Source organism: Alosa pseudoharengus, unplaced genomic scaffold (genome assembly GCF_046254945.1).
Source record: "Alosa pseudoharengus isolate Yale_2024_CS ecotype anadromous, Long Island Sound unplaced genomic scaffold, YU_APseudo_1.1 YU_APseudo_1.1_scf_14, whole genome shotgun sequence".
NCBI lineage: Eukaryota > Metazoa > Chordata > Actinopteri > Clupeiformes > Clupeidae > Alosa > Alosa pseudoharengus.
Window position 1 is genome coordinate 22,235,724 of NW_027468609.1, and position 17,609 is coordinate 22,253,332.

Consider the following 17,609-nt stretch of genomic DNA (forward strand, 5'->3'; position numbering starts at 1 on the left):
TAAAAAATACACAAATGTTGCTCCCCTAGCTTAATGGATGGAAGATGCCATAGCAGAACCCAAAGTTATGGATACAATTCCCAAATAGAACAGAAAAAATATATCGTGCTCAGTGTGCTACTGAAAGGTCCTACTTACTCGATGTGTCTAGGGATTGTTTTTTTCATATATGAAATATACTGTATTCAAAGTACCGGTAAATATACTATACATTTAAAGTAAATGAAAGTACAAAAAACACCTACAAAGTTGGTATTGAAATTAAATGTCCTAAATTATTTTGACTTGTATTATTTTGTTGTACATTTTATCCAAAGAGTATTGTACAAATACACTTTCTTGAAATATATAGGATCGCATGCTACAGGATGGCATGTGAAACATTTCCACACCGTTTTTGAAAAATGACAAATTTCTGAGAAATCAAACTGACAATTGGATATTGTTTTTTTTCAACTGCTGTTTAGCCAGGTGTCAATTTCTCAACCCCCCTAGCCCCCCACCCTTGATATGTCAAGGCCGTGCCTCGGCCAAAGGACATCCCTCCGGTCCTCTTCCGGCCATGCACTCTTATCGTCAGGCCATTCTGTCAGTACATTCTTACATATGTCCAGAATAAATGTCACGCCTATACTGTAGGTCCAAAGTCTGATAGCTCAGAGACTCTCTCCTCATCTGTGTTTGCGTCCACCAGTTTCACTGCCCAGACGCCAACACAAAATAGGAAATGGCCTTGAGCGGATCTGTCCCCCTCAGTGAAAGATTTACGTTTGGGAGGGCAGCTATCTAATCTGCTTCCAAGCTGATTTCCGCGACCACCCGGCGATTCGTCACCTGTCGGAGTGTTCACCAGCGGATGTGAGGCACCGTCCCACAGGAACCATGGTGACATGCAGAGAGATGGACTCACGTGTGCCGCAAGCACACCTTCCGTAAGGGCAATATCATGCAGCTTGTCTTCTGAGTGTGTTTTTTTTAAAGCATTTAATATTAAATCACATAATACATTCTTACATAACAGAAAGGACTAAGTTGGCAAAAGAATAATACAATAATATATTTATATTATACGATAAGTTACTGAAATATATCTTATTCAGTTACATTGGTAGAAACCTGAATATGTATGGTTAGACAAAATTATTCTGCATTACCATCACTGATCTGATCTTTTGAGGATCAGATATATCAGATAAGAGTAGAGACTTTACTCTACTCAATACCATATTTAAAAGAATAGACAACCACACCATATTTAACAAATAGACAACAGCACTATATTTTAAAAAAAGACAACAGCACCATATTCTCAGGAATTCTTAGTTATAACACAAACAACTCGAAATATTTCGATATTGCCTATCTTTCACTACCATTTGTAGTGAAAGTCTTTAACAACAGTGACAACAGATACTCCAATCTCAAACTGCTCTAGCAACACTCACAATCTATATGCAGGTGCAATGTGACTACTAATGACCCGTTATATTCCTAAATACACAGCGAAAGCTCAGCCCCTACCTTGGATGCGATTGAGTCCCCTATTGCTATGAGTGTGTGTGTCTTCCAGTATCGTTTTCGAAAGCACACCAGGGGTTATATAATGGGGAAAGTGAGAGGAAATAGTGACTTGTTGACCCCAGCACCTCCACCAGCATACACCCACTCCTACAATTTCCTACGGGCCTATTAAGAATATTCAACTTAGCGGAAAGGGAAGAGGTGATCAAGCATTTCTGACGATCAGGCAGTTCTAGGCGTAAGCAAGGTAAACAAGGTAAGATAAACAAATAAACACTGCATATATAACAGCATAATTAGGACAGATAAAGAACATTAGGTCTACGGCATACAGACAAAAGACGTTGGAAGATGTTTCTTGTATCCCAAAGTTTCTGCAAGTTATTTTTGGGGAAAAACAAGGCTATTTTCATCCCAAACCACAGGAAACCTCAGCCAGTCCTAGTCATGGGGAGCAATATAGGCCAAGGGCATCAGCACATGCCGTAATTCATCATGTCTTTATTGTTCTCATCTGGCTTTCCTGATACCATTTCCCTCAGAGAGATATGATTAGTGTGTGTGTGTGTGTGTGTGTGTGCGCGCTCCCATGCATGTGTACCAAAACACATAACACATCCATACATGCACTCACATTCACACAGAGAGAGAGAGAGAGAGAGAGAGCATAACAGCCTGATAAACCCCTGAGACACGATAAACACATGGAAATACACTCCCTATAGAACTCCCTCCATCTAACATGCATGCATACACACACTCGCTCGCGCGCACACACACACACACACACACATACAAACACACAGACAGCCTCTACACTGTACAGTACGTATAATGTACATATAGTGTACATTAAGATACGTGCTAACATACACGTGCAGATAGAGGTGTTTTCCTCATTAGTTCTAACTCTCCAAAGTAGGCCTAACTTAATGAAAGCTGACTGAAAGCTTTAAGGCATTCATTCCCCCCATTTTATCAAATTCTAAGGGGATCACGGTGAACCACTTTCAATCTATTTGTAAAAAAAAAATGTGTTGATCATTCAGTGAATCTATTTTGAGAGTGACAGTTTAAAGCATTTCCGTTTTTATTTTGATATTTCATGGCATCTGTCTTGGCATTAGGCAATCAATTAAACTCAACAACTAGCCTCTGATGAAACACAGTAAATAAAATGGATGTCTTGTCATGTTTTACTGGCCATATCAATAAAATATAGCTCATGCCATCCATCCCTATTTTTGTACCGGGTGTTTGTTATCTCATTTAGGAAGGAGTGGTACAATTCCTGCCCTATCTGAAAAACAGGCTCCCACCCACTGACAGTGCTCCAGTCTCAACATATTATAAACAGCCACTGTAACATAATATGAGTATCAAGAAGTAATGGTATGTGGATGTTTTAAACTTGTATAGCATTTGGTTTGGTTTTAGAATTACAGTTTTTTTCTATGTGACAAGTACATTGTCAAACTATGTGTAAATATGTTACACTGATATGTAATATTATGGTATGTTACACTGTACTTAATGGGACCGTTAAGTTGCGGTTACCAGGGCTGTAGGATATAGATTATCCATATTCGTACACATGATTATTCCGATGTGTTATCTCATCACACCTCTTTGTCCAGCACTCAAGATGCTTCTCAGCAATGTCCATATTCTACAGCTTGATGAAGGACTATAGAACTGGGAACGATGCAACTATTCAATAAGCTTGAAACTGTTAGAATGTACTGACAGAATGGCCTTATGATAAGCAGACAAAAACTACAAAAGTACAGAAGCAAGGACATGTCAGTGCACTAACACCAGAGGGTCATCCCTAACACCTGTATAAGCAAAAGGAGGAAAACAGCAGCCTGCAGATTTTAAGATGACTTGGGGTGTTCGAGGTTTAAAGACAACATTTCGAAGCTGCCAATGGTTTCATGTGGCTATCAAGTGGCAGTAAAATGTTTGAGAAAGTAATCTCTGTGAAAGGTTTCAGGAAAAGAGCCCTATTCTAAGCCAAGTTGGCTCTGTGTAATAATTTGATGTTGATGACACTGTGATGCCATGCTATAGGCCAAGGCAGAGATTACGGAAGTGCATGACTGGGGCCACAACACTCAACGGATGAAAATCTGACACCAAGGCTGAGATGAGGTAAGAGGATGTGTGTGTGTGTGTCTGTGCGTGTGTGTGGGAGGGAGAGAGAGAGAGAAAGAGAGCAAGGGAGAGAAGGCTAAATTTTACTGGCCAAGATGGAAAGAGGGTTAGATGCAAATGCTTGGATTTATTACAACTTTCCAAATTAGTATGATTAAACTTGAGATATCGAGGGAAGAGAGGCAGAGAGAGAAATAATGGTAAATAGCCACTTATTGGCCAAAGTAAAAACAGCCAAATGTTCTATTGGATTCACTGAGACTTCCCAAATTAGTATGGCTGAGAAAGGGGCAAGCAATGGAAAGATGAATCCAGAGAGAATGTCAGCATATTATGACATGACAAGGAGGACAGAGTAGGAGCGAGAGAGCAACAAGACACCCAATTTTATGGCCGCCATCAGAGGGGAACAGGAGAGGCGGCTCGGCCATCTCTCGCCAGGCATCAGCGGAGAGGCCGGCCCATTGTCTCTCTCACCCCACCGGCCCCGGGGCCGGATCCGGTTACTCCTCGTTCACAGTGGCCAGCCGCTCCTGAAAAGCCACAACGTCCGCTTTTGGGGTCAGTGACTGACACTGTGTCACCTAGGGCAACACCCGCTGGCCTAGATAGCCGCAAGAAACTCAAGAGTCCGGGCTTTTGTGTGGCGTCACCTGTCACCAAGTCTGTGGCGTGCTAATGGTAATGGCTTTGGTAATGGCCGTGCAACCGCCTTGCTAAATGTCCTTGATGCAAGCATGCTTAAAAATGTATTAAACCACGGCCCCCCTAGAGTGGAGGGTTGGCTATAGGTAATACGGGTATACCTGAGTGTTATGTCTGGAAACCTGTTAGAACAGTGTTAATTATATTTATTGTGTCAGAGAAACACTCATGGTGTTATCAACTGGAAAGTATAGTTGGAGTGACTCAATTCAACAAGATTCAAATCAAATGTAATCACAATTTTGGTCCAATTTGGATCAGTGTGTGCTCTCTTGAAAACACAATAAGATCTGATGGTATACTTTAGTTTTCCACAAAGTTTTATCTTTTGGCTCTTATTATACCATAGCAAGCCATGTATTGAAAAGTATTTGCATTCAGCCATTTGACTAATGGCATTAAAAGAATGATTTACACTGTAGATTCTACAGTAACAAATAAGACACATTCAACATAGAGATACAGCAGACAGACTCATTATGCTCTTAAAAAGCAGAGTACCTGGATATCCATTGCTTTGTCTGGTCTCATTCAGTGCACATACAATCCAGCCAGTGTGCTTTGGCGGTCCATTTCCAACTAACCTTTTCACTGCCAAATTAGCCCACACATGACTAGGGCGTTGACCAAAAGCGGTTGAGGGTTCGATTTTGACTCTTGCGATATGGGTAACCCTAATGAGGACGGACGGCCCGTGTGCCTGACGCTCTCCGCTCTCTCGCTCACGCTCTCTCGCTCTTTCTTTCTCTCTGGCAGCCTCTTCTGTGGTGCCCTGTTAAGAGGGCCGTGGTCCAGAGGTGGTGCCTCTCGTGCGGGCAGCCGTGGCTTCCTGCTCTGCCTGGTCCATTCAGCCTAATGAGCCTAATGGGCTCTGCGCTCCAGCCTGCTGAATCATTTATCGGGGGGCAGGCAGGAAAAGATCCCCCGTTCGGCATTACTCCTAAACCTCCTCCACCGCCACCTCTTCAGCCACTTCCACCACAACCCCACTGCGTGTAACACAAGGCTCCAGAAACAGTATCCTCCACCTGAGTCTCCATCCCAACACCACTCCACCCCACCCATCCTCTCCTCTAACAACCCCCCCCCCCCTTGCTCCTGCATACACAAAATTACAGGCAGGTCCGGAGTCCAGTTACTGATCTTTGATTAGGCCGATCCGTTTTCAGCTAATTACTAACCACTCGTCAATGCCTGATGCAGATGGCAGCTCCTTTCCATCCCCTGAATGGGCCCCGCAGATGCTTTGAGGCACAGCACATGGAGCCACTTCCACCATGTCAACACACACACACTATCAATAGTGGTATCTGCTACTATTTATAGTCATTGTAGTAAGTGTAGAAGATTTGGTGGTATTGTTACAGCACAACGCCAAGTGGTGCCACTTGTAGGAGCTTTTCTAGGTCAGCCTGTATGGATAACAATACTTAGTAAGTAAGTAAGTAAGTAATGCTTCCATGGTGAAAATCCTCTCACGTTTTGCATAGAAGTATAGGGAGCATTTCTAACACAACAGCTTTGTTGGCTGAACTGCTTCTCTCATTTACACATTGTGAACTTGTCTGGCATATAATAGCACCCCTTCCTGCAATAGTCGGATATGCATCACGCTGGAAACAGGCAGACATAAAGGTTGAAGCTGTATGGTTATATCAAGGTCAGGAAGGTTGTGACAATAAGTCATATTATTGCAAGTCGACAATGGAGTTGTCTAAAAGAATTAGGTTGAATTCTCAGTATTTTAGGTTAGTCAGTTACATATTTCAGTCTGTGCTTACTGCACAGATTGCTGTCACTTTTAGAAAATTATGAATGTTAAAACTGAACATCGTACAAGCACAATCAAAGACGTGTCACATTACCGGTAACGCCTGAATGCCTCTATTTACACAAATTACACAGTCCGCTTAACCTGTCAGACCACAACCAGGTCTTTGATTGACGATCACTGCTTTTTAAACAGAATCAGTTGACTCATTTAAGAATGTGTGGTAAGTGTGTGCTTAGAGTCTCCAGAAAAACGTTACATGAAGCCTAGACAGGAGGTTTTCAGAATCAGTAAGTTTTTTTTCTTTTCCACAGGAAAAAGAAAAGACATGGAATTTGACTTGGTGAAATGGTGCAAGACACATGTGTCTGTATTTACATTTACATTTATTCATCTAGCAGACTCTTTTATCCAAAGTGATTTACAGCAAGATAATAACATTCAAACTACAGTGCAGGAGACCTTGACTAGAAATTGCTACTGCATCTGTCAATACTATTACTAGAGGATAGGAGTGCCTACATTATAAGTACCAGTCAAAGTGTGTTGGGAGAAGAAAGTGGTAGGAGGAGGTAAAAGAGAGAAGTGGAGAAGAAGGAGGTAGAGGAGGGAAGAGGAGAAGAAGGATGTAGAGGAGGGAAGAGAAGAAGAAGGATATAGAGGAAAGAAGAGGGAAGAGAAGAAGAAGGAGGTACAGGAGAGAACAGACATTTCTAAACACACTGACAGGAAGCTTTCACTAAAACAGATGTATCACTCCACAGTAGTGCTGATTTGTGAGTAATGTTAGTCATCTTGGGGCAGCATTATGATATGAGTGTCTTTATTTACCTGAGTTTGGACACACCTGTTAGCCTGACCATTTGGATAGGCTGGTGAAGCACAAACAGTAAGAGAATCTGTGTTGCTTTGATGATCTGTTCCGTAGATCTGATTCATGCTTCAGAAGAAGCAAACAAATTGGTATTCGTCCATGCTTTTCTCTGTAATTTAGAGTCAGTGCCAGTCAATCGTTTTCTTCAGTTGATCACTGGAATTGTCTTGGGTTTACAAGAATCCCACTCTGAGGTACTGATGCCTGAACTGATGCCCAAACTCAATACACAAGATAAATGAGTCCAGGTCAAATGAGCAGTTTTGTTGTCTTGTCTTCTTGAGTTGATAACCAGTTACTGTCCTATACCTAGGGAAACATATAGTATGAATTGTCACTCAAGGTCTCCTCTGCATTGTATAGGTAGCTGGAATGTTATTCCTCATTTTGTAAGTCACTTTGGATAAAAGTGTCTGCTAAATGAATTAAATGAATAAATGTAAAACATGGGACAGAATATTTTGTGGATCACCTCAAGTTCATTCTGATGTCCCTCGGAGTGAATGCTTCAGCGTCCATTTTTTTTTCGAGCTACCTGCATGGGTCTCGTCCAGCCTTTAACTAGCCCAGCACTTCCCTCTTCACTCTGATTTAGCACAGAGCCCAAGGAATCCAATTACACCAGAGTCAAAGGGGTTGGGTCTCTATTATAAACTTTATGCTGAGTAACATTACAAGGACAGGTGGACATCATTTAGCTCTCTTTTATGTCTCTCTGTCTCTCTGAAGTTTAGCTAAATTTTCCAACAGAGTAATCTCTGTTTGTATGCCAGTGTCTATGACTGACTGACTGTCTGTCATTATCGATAGGTCCGTTAATTTGACAGAAATGACTAGAACCAAAGGAAGTGGTACAGGCCGCACAGAGGTGGTCCTGAAAGGTCAGTTAGTGGGTCTGTTTGGCGAGGGAATAAATTACTGCAAAACGACAAAACATCACACTCAAAACGCTCAAAATTCCAGTTGAAAGGGTATGCATTCATAAAGTCCATACAATGTCATGACTTGTATACAAAATGACTTATCACTTTCCCTAGTCAAACTTATGAATAGAGGAAAACATTCAGACGGTATCTGACTTGCCTGGAGCATTAGATAACTAAACTGAATTAAAAGCATTCGCACCATCAAATTAGTGCAAATGTCAACATGATGTACACCATGCCAAGTAGTCACATGTAGATAAACCTGCCGGTAAACAATCAGTGTCACTCATCTAGCTACTCACATTCCCAAACACTGTGACCCTAACTCTCTGTGTGCATTCACTGCACGATGTGTTATTGTGAATAAAGGCACTTGTTAAAGCTGCAGTTGGCAAGTCTGACAGATTGAGGGGACTTAGCCAAAATGTTGAATGTTTACAACTCTCATGCCCCTCCCCCACTACCACCGAGCACCCTCTCATCGAGTTTGTGCTCGTCAGTGCGCACCAGACTGTGATTGGCAGTCAGATCTCACACAGCCCTGCTCTAGATTGGACCAGAAAAACCGGGAGCTGTGAATTTTTGCAAAACAAATAACAAGCTCTAGGTGGAGGTAGAAGTGCAGGTTTTTTTCTAAAACCAGCTTGATTTATGTTGTTGAGCATAGTGTCAGTTTCAGTGCATATAATCAAAAAAATCTTACCAACTGCAGCTTTAATTGTCTGACTAGAAATGCACATCACAGCAAACAACCCAATGCAGTTCACTTCAAAGTTAGTGAGCTGGCTCCAAAACCAAAAGTCTTGAACAAGGTGGAGGCTAAAGTGACCTGACCAACAAGCAGGTCGCTGGCCAGAAGGCCACAGAGGCCAAAGACACACAGGATAGCCACATCAATATTCAGCAGTCCACTTAACCTTACAGAGACCAGCAACATCTAACTAATCCTTTATTTATAGTCGCAAATAGACACAACTGCCTAGCACCCTACACACACTGTACCGCAGAACGCATGTGATTCCATGCTGTTGGACCTGGGGTTGACCTGTGGTGTAGCAGCATAGCAGTAACAGGACAGTAGGATTCTGATACCGTCTCAGTTGCACTCATGTCTCAAATATCATTAATAAACATGTAAGCATAAGCATTTGTGTAACAGACAATAAAGTATTATCGTATCTTATCTAAATCAGGTTCAAACTTGAACAGTGAACAGTGAGACATCATTCATAGCAAGAACATTTGCTGGACTAGACAGAGACAACACAAGTAGTAGCCAGATTACTAAGACATTGGATAAGCGTAACCTGAGTAAATGCATTTAATCGTCCTGCCCGGTCGGTGAGTTACCTTCGAATCCATGTTCCCGTTAGCTGCGTGGACAGTCTGCAGTGAATGATCCAGTTCCAGTGGACTCCTGGGTGGTGACTGTGGCAGGACGTGGTGTGTGGTATCAACCTTGTTGCAGAGAGAGAGAGAGAGAGAGACAGAAAAAGAGAGAGAGAGAGAGAGAGAGAGATAGGAGACTGTGCCGGTGGCTATGCGTTGTCCAGGCAGAGGCAGAACAGGAGCAGACCTAAAAATGCTGAAGTGGGACAGCACTCACTTTACCTATATCACCTGGATTTATGGGTATCCCACAATGCAATAGTCTCTCTTGCATTGGTGTCATAGTGTCCTAATTTTCTTCACCCACCATCTACCTCTCTCTCTCACACACACACACTTGCACATGCACACACACACACACACACACTACTTCTCCCACTTTTTCTCACACTCTGTTTCTACCTCCTCCTCTCTCCGTTACTCTCCCCCTCTGTCTCTTTCTATCTACCTCCTTCTCCCTGGCCTCATTCTGGGATGCTTCAGGCAGAGTGGACCAGACCTAAAAACATCCAAATCATAAACATTTAAAAGAAGACAGACTGAAGAAAAATTAGCACATGCTAGTTTCAGTCTCACTGGGTGAATAAACTGTCAGTTCAACTTTGAAATAAGCATACATGGAAAATCAGGCTCTAAACATGTAATGCTACAAGAAGATACGGAACGTTCACAGGTGTATCTTAACAGAGATGGCAAAGAATGTCACATTACAGAACACCATGGGATGTTTTTTCTGTCTGAGTTTTGGAAGCCTGCAAAGTTGTCTTTCGTTCTTTGTGAGCTTATTTTCATTTATTGAACTTCCAGATGATGAGACAAGAGATGAGACAAGACATTTAAACCCCGGAACTTCAATATCTCCTCTTCTCCAAATGTCTCGCTTTGACCTTCGATTCGAACAGTCTTCATTTCTCCAGCACTCTCTCTTCGACCTTCACCTCAAGAACCTGTTTCTCTTGAACCAAATTTGGACACAAGCAGGCCATCTTTTTGTGCCTCCACAAAAACACAGCAGGTGCTGCCTCAGCCAGTGAACAGCTATGTGTGTCATGGGATGTGAACATTGAAGCAAGCTAGGCAGGCAACAGCAGGAGGACTGCATATAGACCTGTCACGGTATTGCAGGCTTGCGGCCATGGCCATTTAAAGTTACAGGCTGTGATTATCAATTTCAGTGAATTTCATCTCTCCTTTTGTTTGTAAACAGAAATTGTTCTGTAAATGAGAATCAAAGACAATGGGCCTCATTCACCAACTGTTCTTAGGAAGAAATTTGTTCTTAAAACCCACTTACAGTACACCGTTTTTACAAAGATTCTGGCATTCACCAATGTTTTCTTGTTCTTAGGTAAGACCAGAATCTACAAACACTCAAGAGCACTATTGTGCACATTTGAGAACTGACTTGTTTGTGCAAAATCAATAGTTATTGCATTTTCATCATATCTGCAGGTGTAAAATATAATAGAATTTAAATGACAACTATATATTTTATCATTTATGGTATTTTTGAATAAAAAATATTGTAATTGTTTTTTTAATAAAATAAATTCCACTATTTTACAAAGTATTAAGGTATTTTCAAATAAATAAACACAACAAAATAACACTTTTAAGGAGTGTTAAGGACTATTTACTGTTCAATTCCTGCAGTAGTGCTTTCACTTCAAAGCATGTGTCATATACCGTAATCAAGTTGTCTTGCTCATGTAGTGCATAATATATGGTAGAAATGAAAGTTCTACTTTCTGCATAAGAACAAAACTGCGAACAATTCTGAGGTTTAAGAACACCTTCGTAAATCTGCTTAAGAGTTTTCGTAGGACCTTCTTAAGAACACAGTTAAGAAAATCCTTAGGAAGATATTGAATGAGGCCCAATGGCTCTTAGACCAAGCCATAAGCAGTTTCCAGCCTATAAACATGTTGCCTCAGGTAATTTGATTGGCTGTTGAGCTCAATTGTCAACAACCATTTACCCAAATGACAGACCTACCTTTAACTGCTTGGTAAGACTCTCTGGGTGTAAATTGTTTTCGGTAACACTTCACTTGACAGTATCGACACATAACACATGACACAACACAATCGTTGGCCAAAATTATTAAATTATGTAGGCTATATAGCCTATTGTATCGGCCCAAAAGGTGCGTCGGCCCACCGGGAAAATGCCCGGTATGCCAGATGGCCAGTCCGCCCATGACTCTAAACCTAACCCTAAACCTAACTTGTTATGACAAAAACCGAATGTCACTTAATAACAGAAGCGTTGTGTCATAAACGTTTATGACTTGTTTATGACACGTTCATGACAGTGTCATGTCACTCTCATGTCGACATTGTCAAGTAAAGTGTAACCATTGTTTCATCTCCAGTCTGGGCTTGGAAAGAAGCTGATCACACTTACAAGGATAGACTACAGGCATGTGCCTGTATTTACCTTCCACTGACTGGGTAACATGAGTCAAGTTATCACTCTCAATGAAAAGAAACATCTGAGCTCTGAGGATATGACCAGGTAACTTTAAGCTGGTAATTAAATGTGTCTTGATTACCATACGAATGCAACTGTCAAGTTTGTTTGACATTGCAACAGTCTTAGACTTTAAAAAGTGAAAGGTTTATTCACAAATCCCAGACTATTAAGATACATTAGTCTCAGAGTCTAATTAGGAATTATTTTCACATTCATCACTCTACCTTTGTATGCAGAAATAATATTTATACAATGGCAAACACAAAATATCACACACACACACACAATAAATCAATTATATGTCCAATCTTCAATGCCACTTATTAATGACTGACAAGGCCAACTGACAAGATTTGCAAAAAAAGCTACTGAGCTGAAAGAACATTTTACTTCATTAAACTTCAATCAAGCCACAAGGACAACATGGAAATAATACTCTCTGATACAACTGTCTACCGTAACAAGACACTATGTACCACATCCAATGTGCTCACATCAACTGCATTCATCATGCATGTTCATTGTAGACACAGCTACTCTTCCCTCTATTGGTAAGATACATTAGTGCAACTTCAAATTCTCTTCCACAGTAAGCCTAATCTCTAGCCAGGGAAGACCCAGATCTTCACAACAGTACAATTGGGAGAGGGTCTAGAAAAGGTTAATTGACTTACGACTTCCAGCAGGGGCGTAACTAGCAGAGATATTAAACTTAAATTGGTGCATTAAACTCTTAAACTAAATAATTTCAAAGGTGTAGCAATCTTGTAAACAAAGGTTTTAAATGCAGTTGTTTACTCAATTCCAAAGAAATACACGTCCATGCCGGATTAGCGATTGCAATTAGCAATTATTTGCGTGCCCGTGTTTTAGTGACATTGGAAATGGACTTTAATGGCCTCTTGGCCAGACTGACCTGCGGAGCAAATCTCAAATTTGCCGAAAGGTCGTATGGGTATTCCCAGGCTAAGAGATGAGCCTTACTTAGCATCAAGCAAGTTTAAAATATTTAAATATGTTGTCACAATAATGATTTGAGGCTGTAGCTTAAATGATATTGCCAAACAAACTTACATTATGCTATAATCAGGTCTGTATTAAAAATGCTGAAATATAAAAGTTTTATGAAATAGTGGTACTCCTTAATTGAGCAGGGTCTCAGATAGCGTTCCAGTCCACGAGGGTCGTCCCTGACCTTCTGAGTAGGTCATTTGTCTTGGAGAAGTGTCTGCATCCAAAGAAGCCACGATCAGCCGAGTATGGCGATGGGTGGGACGTCTGGAGGACATGATGGTATCTCTGGAAAACAGCAGTTCAGGGGAATCAGAACTAATTAATGTGAAATATAGACTTATTTGAAAGACTGTAAAGACTTAAATTACTAGAAAAAGAGCAAAATTATTACTTCACTTGTATGCTCATTGCAGCCCATTGTTGTAAAATAACCACAACATATATTTTTTCTCGTGATTGTGAATATACACTTTAATATTTAATTACTGTACTTAACTTCAAACTACACTTTGGAATGACTTTTGGTGGCTTTTAAATGTGCTGTATAATAATGTATTCTACTCTTCTCACCCTGTCTATGATGGAGCCTTTGCTCTGGGCGTAGGCGCCCCACAGCAGGAACACCAGGCCTCTGAGACTCCTGCTGAGCCAATGCACCACTGCATCGGTGAAGGTCTCCCAGCCCTGCCCAGCGTGGGAGCTGGGCTCGTGAGCCCGCACTGTCAGCACGGCATTTAGGAGCAAAACGCCTGGCAGCATCAAAGGAAGATAGAAGTGGGGGGGGGGGGGGGGATAACTGCCCTTTTTAAATGAGATTAATTAATGCTATTTAATAACACAATCAATAACACATCAGTCATGCAATAACAATAATACTGAATGGACCACTGGACCAATGAACATGAACACATTCTTGGCACAGATCTTTGTCAATGTGTAGCAGGTAATGCAGGAAGTCATGTGTAAACTTTCACTGTAGCAGCTGCAGGTACAAACAGTACCAATAGGGGGCAGTATTGACTATGTAAGATATCTGGGGCTGATCTGGGATATGAAATGTGCTATACAAATGCAATGACTTGACTTGACTTGACTAATCTGTTTTAGTCAGTAATTGCCCTTATTCAGATAAGGGGAATTCTCTCCAGAGCAACCTGCAGAGCAAATTCAAATTTAGTAACAGGTTCGTTTGTGTTCACCCAGTCTAGCTTTATTCCCTACTTCAGAGCAGTGTTTACCTTGTTTAGCCCATCCAGTCAGGTCACCATGTCCAGGGTGCTTGAAGTCCTTTATATCAGCAGCAAGTTCTGCATAGATATTCTCTAGACTGAGGGGTCACAATAACATCACCATCTAAGCCAAGAGGTAACATTTTCTGTTTCAAAGTTATATAATGTAAGTGTTTCTCCATAAAACGACTCCTATGCTTGCTTCATTAATAAATATTAATAACTGCTTATAACCTGCTTGAGTTATACCTAGGGGGAGGTGGACAAGGCTTCTCCACACTGAAGCATAGACCATGGGCCTGGCCAGGGCGGTGGTATGGGTCTTGACCAAGGATAACAACCTTCACCTTCAACCACATAAACAAAATCTGATGTTACTGGTAAAGTTCTGTGTGTCAGAAAGACATCAGAATACATCAGAGACTAAATTATCTCATATTGTCTGTCTTCTCAGATAGCAGGAAAATGTGCACATTTGCAAACTAGACATCATGCTCACCAATCAGATAGCTGTGTTGTTTTAAAGCCTAATGGACTGAGGAATACATGCCATGCTTGTTAGGTTAAATCAACAAGTAACTGTTATATTAATTGTAACTTTTTTAGATGAGCATGTTAGATAACAATATTGTGTGGCCATTATTATTGGTTAAGATATTGGCATTCATCTGATATTTACACATTAGTTTTAGACAAATAGGCTATCCATTTGGAATATGCCCAGATAAGACCACCAGTTAAAACCATTTAAAACCCATTAAAACCCATATAGCTATGGGTAGAGACTGCTTCATCAGTTGAACCAGTTGAAACCAGTAGGATATAACTGGTGTCTAATCAGAGTGACATCCTACTGGTTTCAACTGGTCAGGTAGCCACTGCCCATAGCTCTATGGGTTTCAATGGGTTTTAAAATGGTTTCAATTGATGGTCTTAACTGGGCAAACCAGTTGATTCCAGTAGACTATGTAGTATCAATGCTAGATCTCTTCCAGTCAGTAGTTGTCTGAGCCACATTTATATTAAAACGGTATGCTAAAAAGTAAATCCAAATAACATTTCACCATGGCCATCTTTTACAAGCAATTTTCACCTTTTCAATGGCACACAAATGGGTCCAAGAGAAGACTTGTTCTGGGACTGGATACACCATGAAACGTTTTCGCTCCAGCGCAATGAACGATGCCAACTGAAATTTGAAAAACAAATTAGGCCCGGCCAACACATTGTTCACAATTCAGATTAGCCTATTCTAAGTCTATTGAAGGCAAAAGTGGCAAATACATTAACTGAAAAGATTCAACAGAAAGTACCTAATACCTTTGTGAAGTATGATTTAGAAAATTCTGCACCAAGCTCTTTTCGCCAGCTTTCCCCAATAGGTACAGAAACATTGCTGGCTGCTAACCTCTGCAGGGCAGCCTGGCGTCTCTGCTCTATGAGAGCAAGTTGCTCATGAGTCAGATCTGACATTATAGGACCAGTTTCCTGGGAGCAATGAAGAAACAATAAACAAACTGGAACTCTAATGAATATATCTTGGGTCACACTTTACTTGACATTGTTATGTTTGGGTTAGAATTAAGGGTTCAGTTTGGTTAAGGTGGTGTTCAGTATTTAAACAACAGTTTTAACGACTAAACTTGAATTACACCCTCTATAAAGTATCTGTAGGTGGACTATACAAATAAAGTGCAACCTTAAGTTTCCTGTTGTGTTTGTGGTCAAATTTGTCCGATTGACAATTATTTTCTCTCAAAAAAGTTGTTAATTTATTCTGACTATCATGAGGCATCTGAACACACAAAGCAAATTTTGATCATTTTAATAAGAATGTGGGTGTTTTATTTAACTTTAAAACACCCATTATGTTCCCGGTCAAAAATTAGTAATGGATGGGTGAGAAAATGGTGGCCATTAGCAATGAATGGGTGAGAAAATGGTCAGTGTATAAAATTGAGTCCAGGAACATACATGTTGATCAGGTGGACTACATATCTGTGCTTCTGTACATTCACACAACCCCCCTCCTGCCCCCATTCACTCCCCCTCTTTGCTTCTATGCCAGCCCCCACTGAAACCTTTCTTTCCCCAATAGAATCTTCCCCTTTCTGACTTGCATGAGCTCAGGTCAATGACGCCTGCAGGTCATAAATAGCAAATGAAAGCTAGTAATATCCATATAACTGGTAATATCCAATAGAACATAAATTGATACAAAGGTCTATCACAACATTAGGTGATAATATATGTGTTATGGATTTATAACAAGTCATAATGCAGCAGTCATTTTTGACCGGGAACACAAAACTAGTGAACATAAAACACACACAACAGGAGGGTTAAGTTGTATCTAGTTGTAACTGTATAGTCACATTAAATTGCTAGTTTAGAGAGTAAAATAAATGCTTTTAATAAATGAGTTGCCTATCTTCCTGTTCCAAATACACGCTGTGGGTCCATTAAAATGTCAAAGTCAATGTTAAAAGATCCCTAATATGGATTTCCATTATGTTATGTAGGCTACTTTAAAAATGAATCTTGTAAATATTAAAGTGAACGTAATTAATACACTTACAATGAGTCTTCTGCTAATGTCTATCCAAATTGAATCAACATCAACAACAACAATTGAATCAACAACTGCCCTATCTTTTTTAGCATCTATCATGCTTTTTTTTTTCGTTTTAGAAACCACATCTGCATTGTCCACAAATCTTACCTGGTATGTAGAGAAAATATCTGTTATGACTCCTCTGAGAGATTTAATCTAAACTTAAACTAATGTCATTGCATGGACTTAAAATGTAATGTAATTGTGGTGTAAGCGAAGTGATGTGTCTTCCTTGGATGACTGAAAATGAAACTAGAATCGAGACGTTGATGCAAACTTGCAGTATGCATGAACAGCTGTACACAAAATAGGCAGCTTGCAAGGCCAGATGGGGCACAGGCGTCACTGCTTTGCAGAGGAAAACTGCTCTTTTTGCTTTGGTGCATAAGAGCAAGCAAGCAGTTCTAATATCACTTAGGCTGTGTCTTACATTATCTGGTGATATGCCTGTATGACCTGTAAACAGTTTGAAAAGCAATAGGAACTTATTCAGGGCACCAAATGTTTAAGTTTACACTTGATGAGATAGTGTTATATGCACAAGTCCAGTACCTACTGTATGTGCTCTCTGGGTCACAGCTGTTACACCAGGGCTCTCAAGTTTTGAAGTTTGCAAGGAGTGAGACTTTGTTTCTCATGGGGGAAGGGGGCATGGCATTGGCACAGTGCTACGCCCCCTCCCCCCTGATCGAAGTACATGAAAGTCCTATGTCTGCTTGAACTACTCGTGGCGCCACGCCCCCTCCCCCCGATCAACAGACCCACCCTCCCCATAACCCATCGACCCAGCTTCATGAGAGAGCACAAATTCCATTATTTCACACTGTTTTATTTATTCTAGAACCCTATAGTAAATAATAATAAATAATAATAACATAAATTATAATAATCATTTCACCCAAATGGGCCCTTTGAACAGCAGTGGCTCATTCTG

At 40.7% G+C, this 17,609-nt stretch overlaps 1 protein-coding gene across 1 annotated transcript; it reads right to left on the minus strand.

The window, feature by feature from the left end:
• Positions 1 to 11,979: 11,979 nt before the first annotated feature.
• On the minus strand, positions 11,980 to 16,898 carry ungb (uracil DNA glycosylase b). Its single transcript, XM_076283254.1, has 7 exons — positions 16,784 to 16,898; positions 15,382 to 15,549; positions 15,155 to 15,250; positions 14,311 to 14,408; positions 14,071 to 14,159; positions 13,403 to 13,581; positions 11,980 to 13,117 (listed from the first exon to the last, which is right to left on the minus strand). Exons 2-7 carry the CDS (start codon positions 15,532 to 15,534, stop codon positions 12,977 to 12,979), a joined length of 756 nt encoding a protein of 251 aa, XP_076139369.1. The 5' UTR covers positions 15,535 to 15,549; positions 16,784 to 16,898; the 3' UTR covers positions 11,980 to 12,976.
• Positions 16,899 to 17,609: the final 711 nt, after the last annotated feature.

Excerpts from the sequence above, each read along its gene's own strand:
- ungb (XM_076283254.1), bottom strand. The coding sequence starts at position 15,534 with ATGTCAGATCTGACTCATGAGCAACTTGCTCTCATAGAGCAGAGACGC. Across the intron at positions 14,409-15,154 it reads ATTTGTGTGCCATTGAAAAG|GTGAAGGTTGTTATCCTTGG; the intron begins GTGAAAATTGCT and ends ATGTGGTTGAAG. Across the intron at positions 14,160-14,310 it reads CCTTGTCCACCTCCCCCTAG|TCTAGAGAATATCTATGCAG; the intron begins GTATAACTCAAG and ends GTGACCCCTCAG.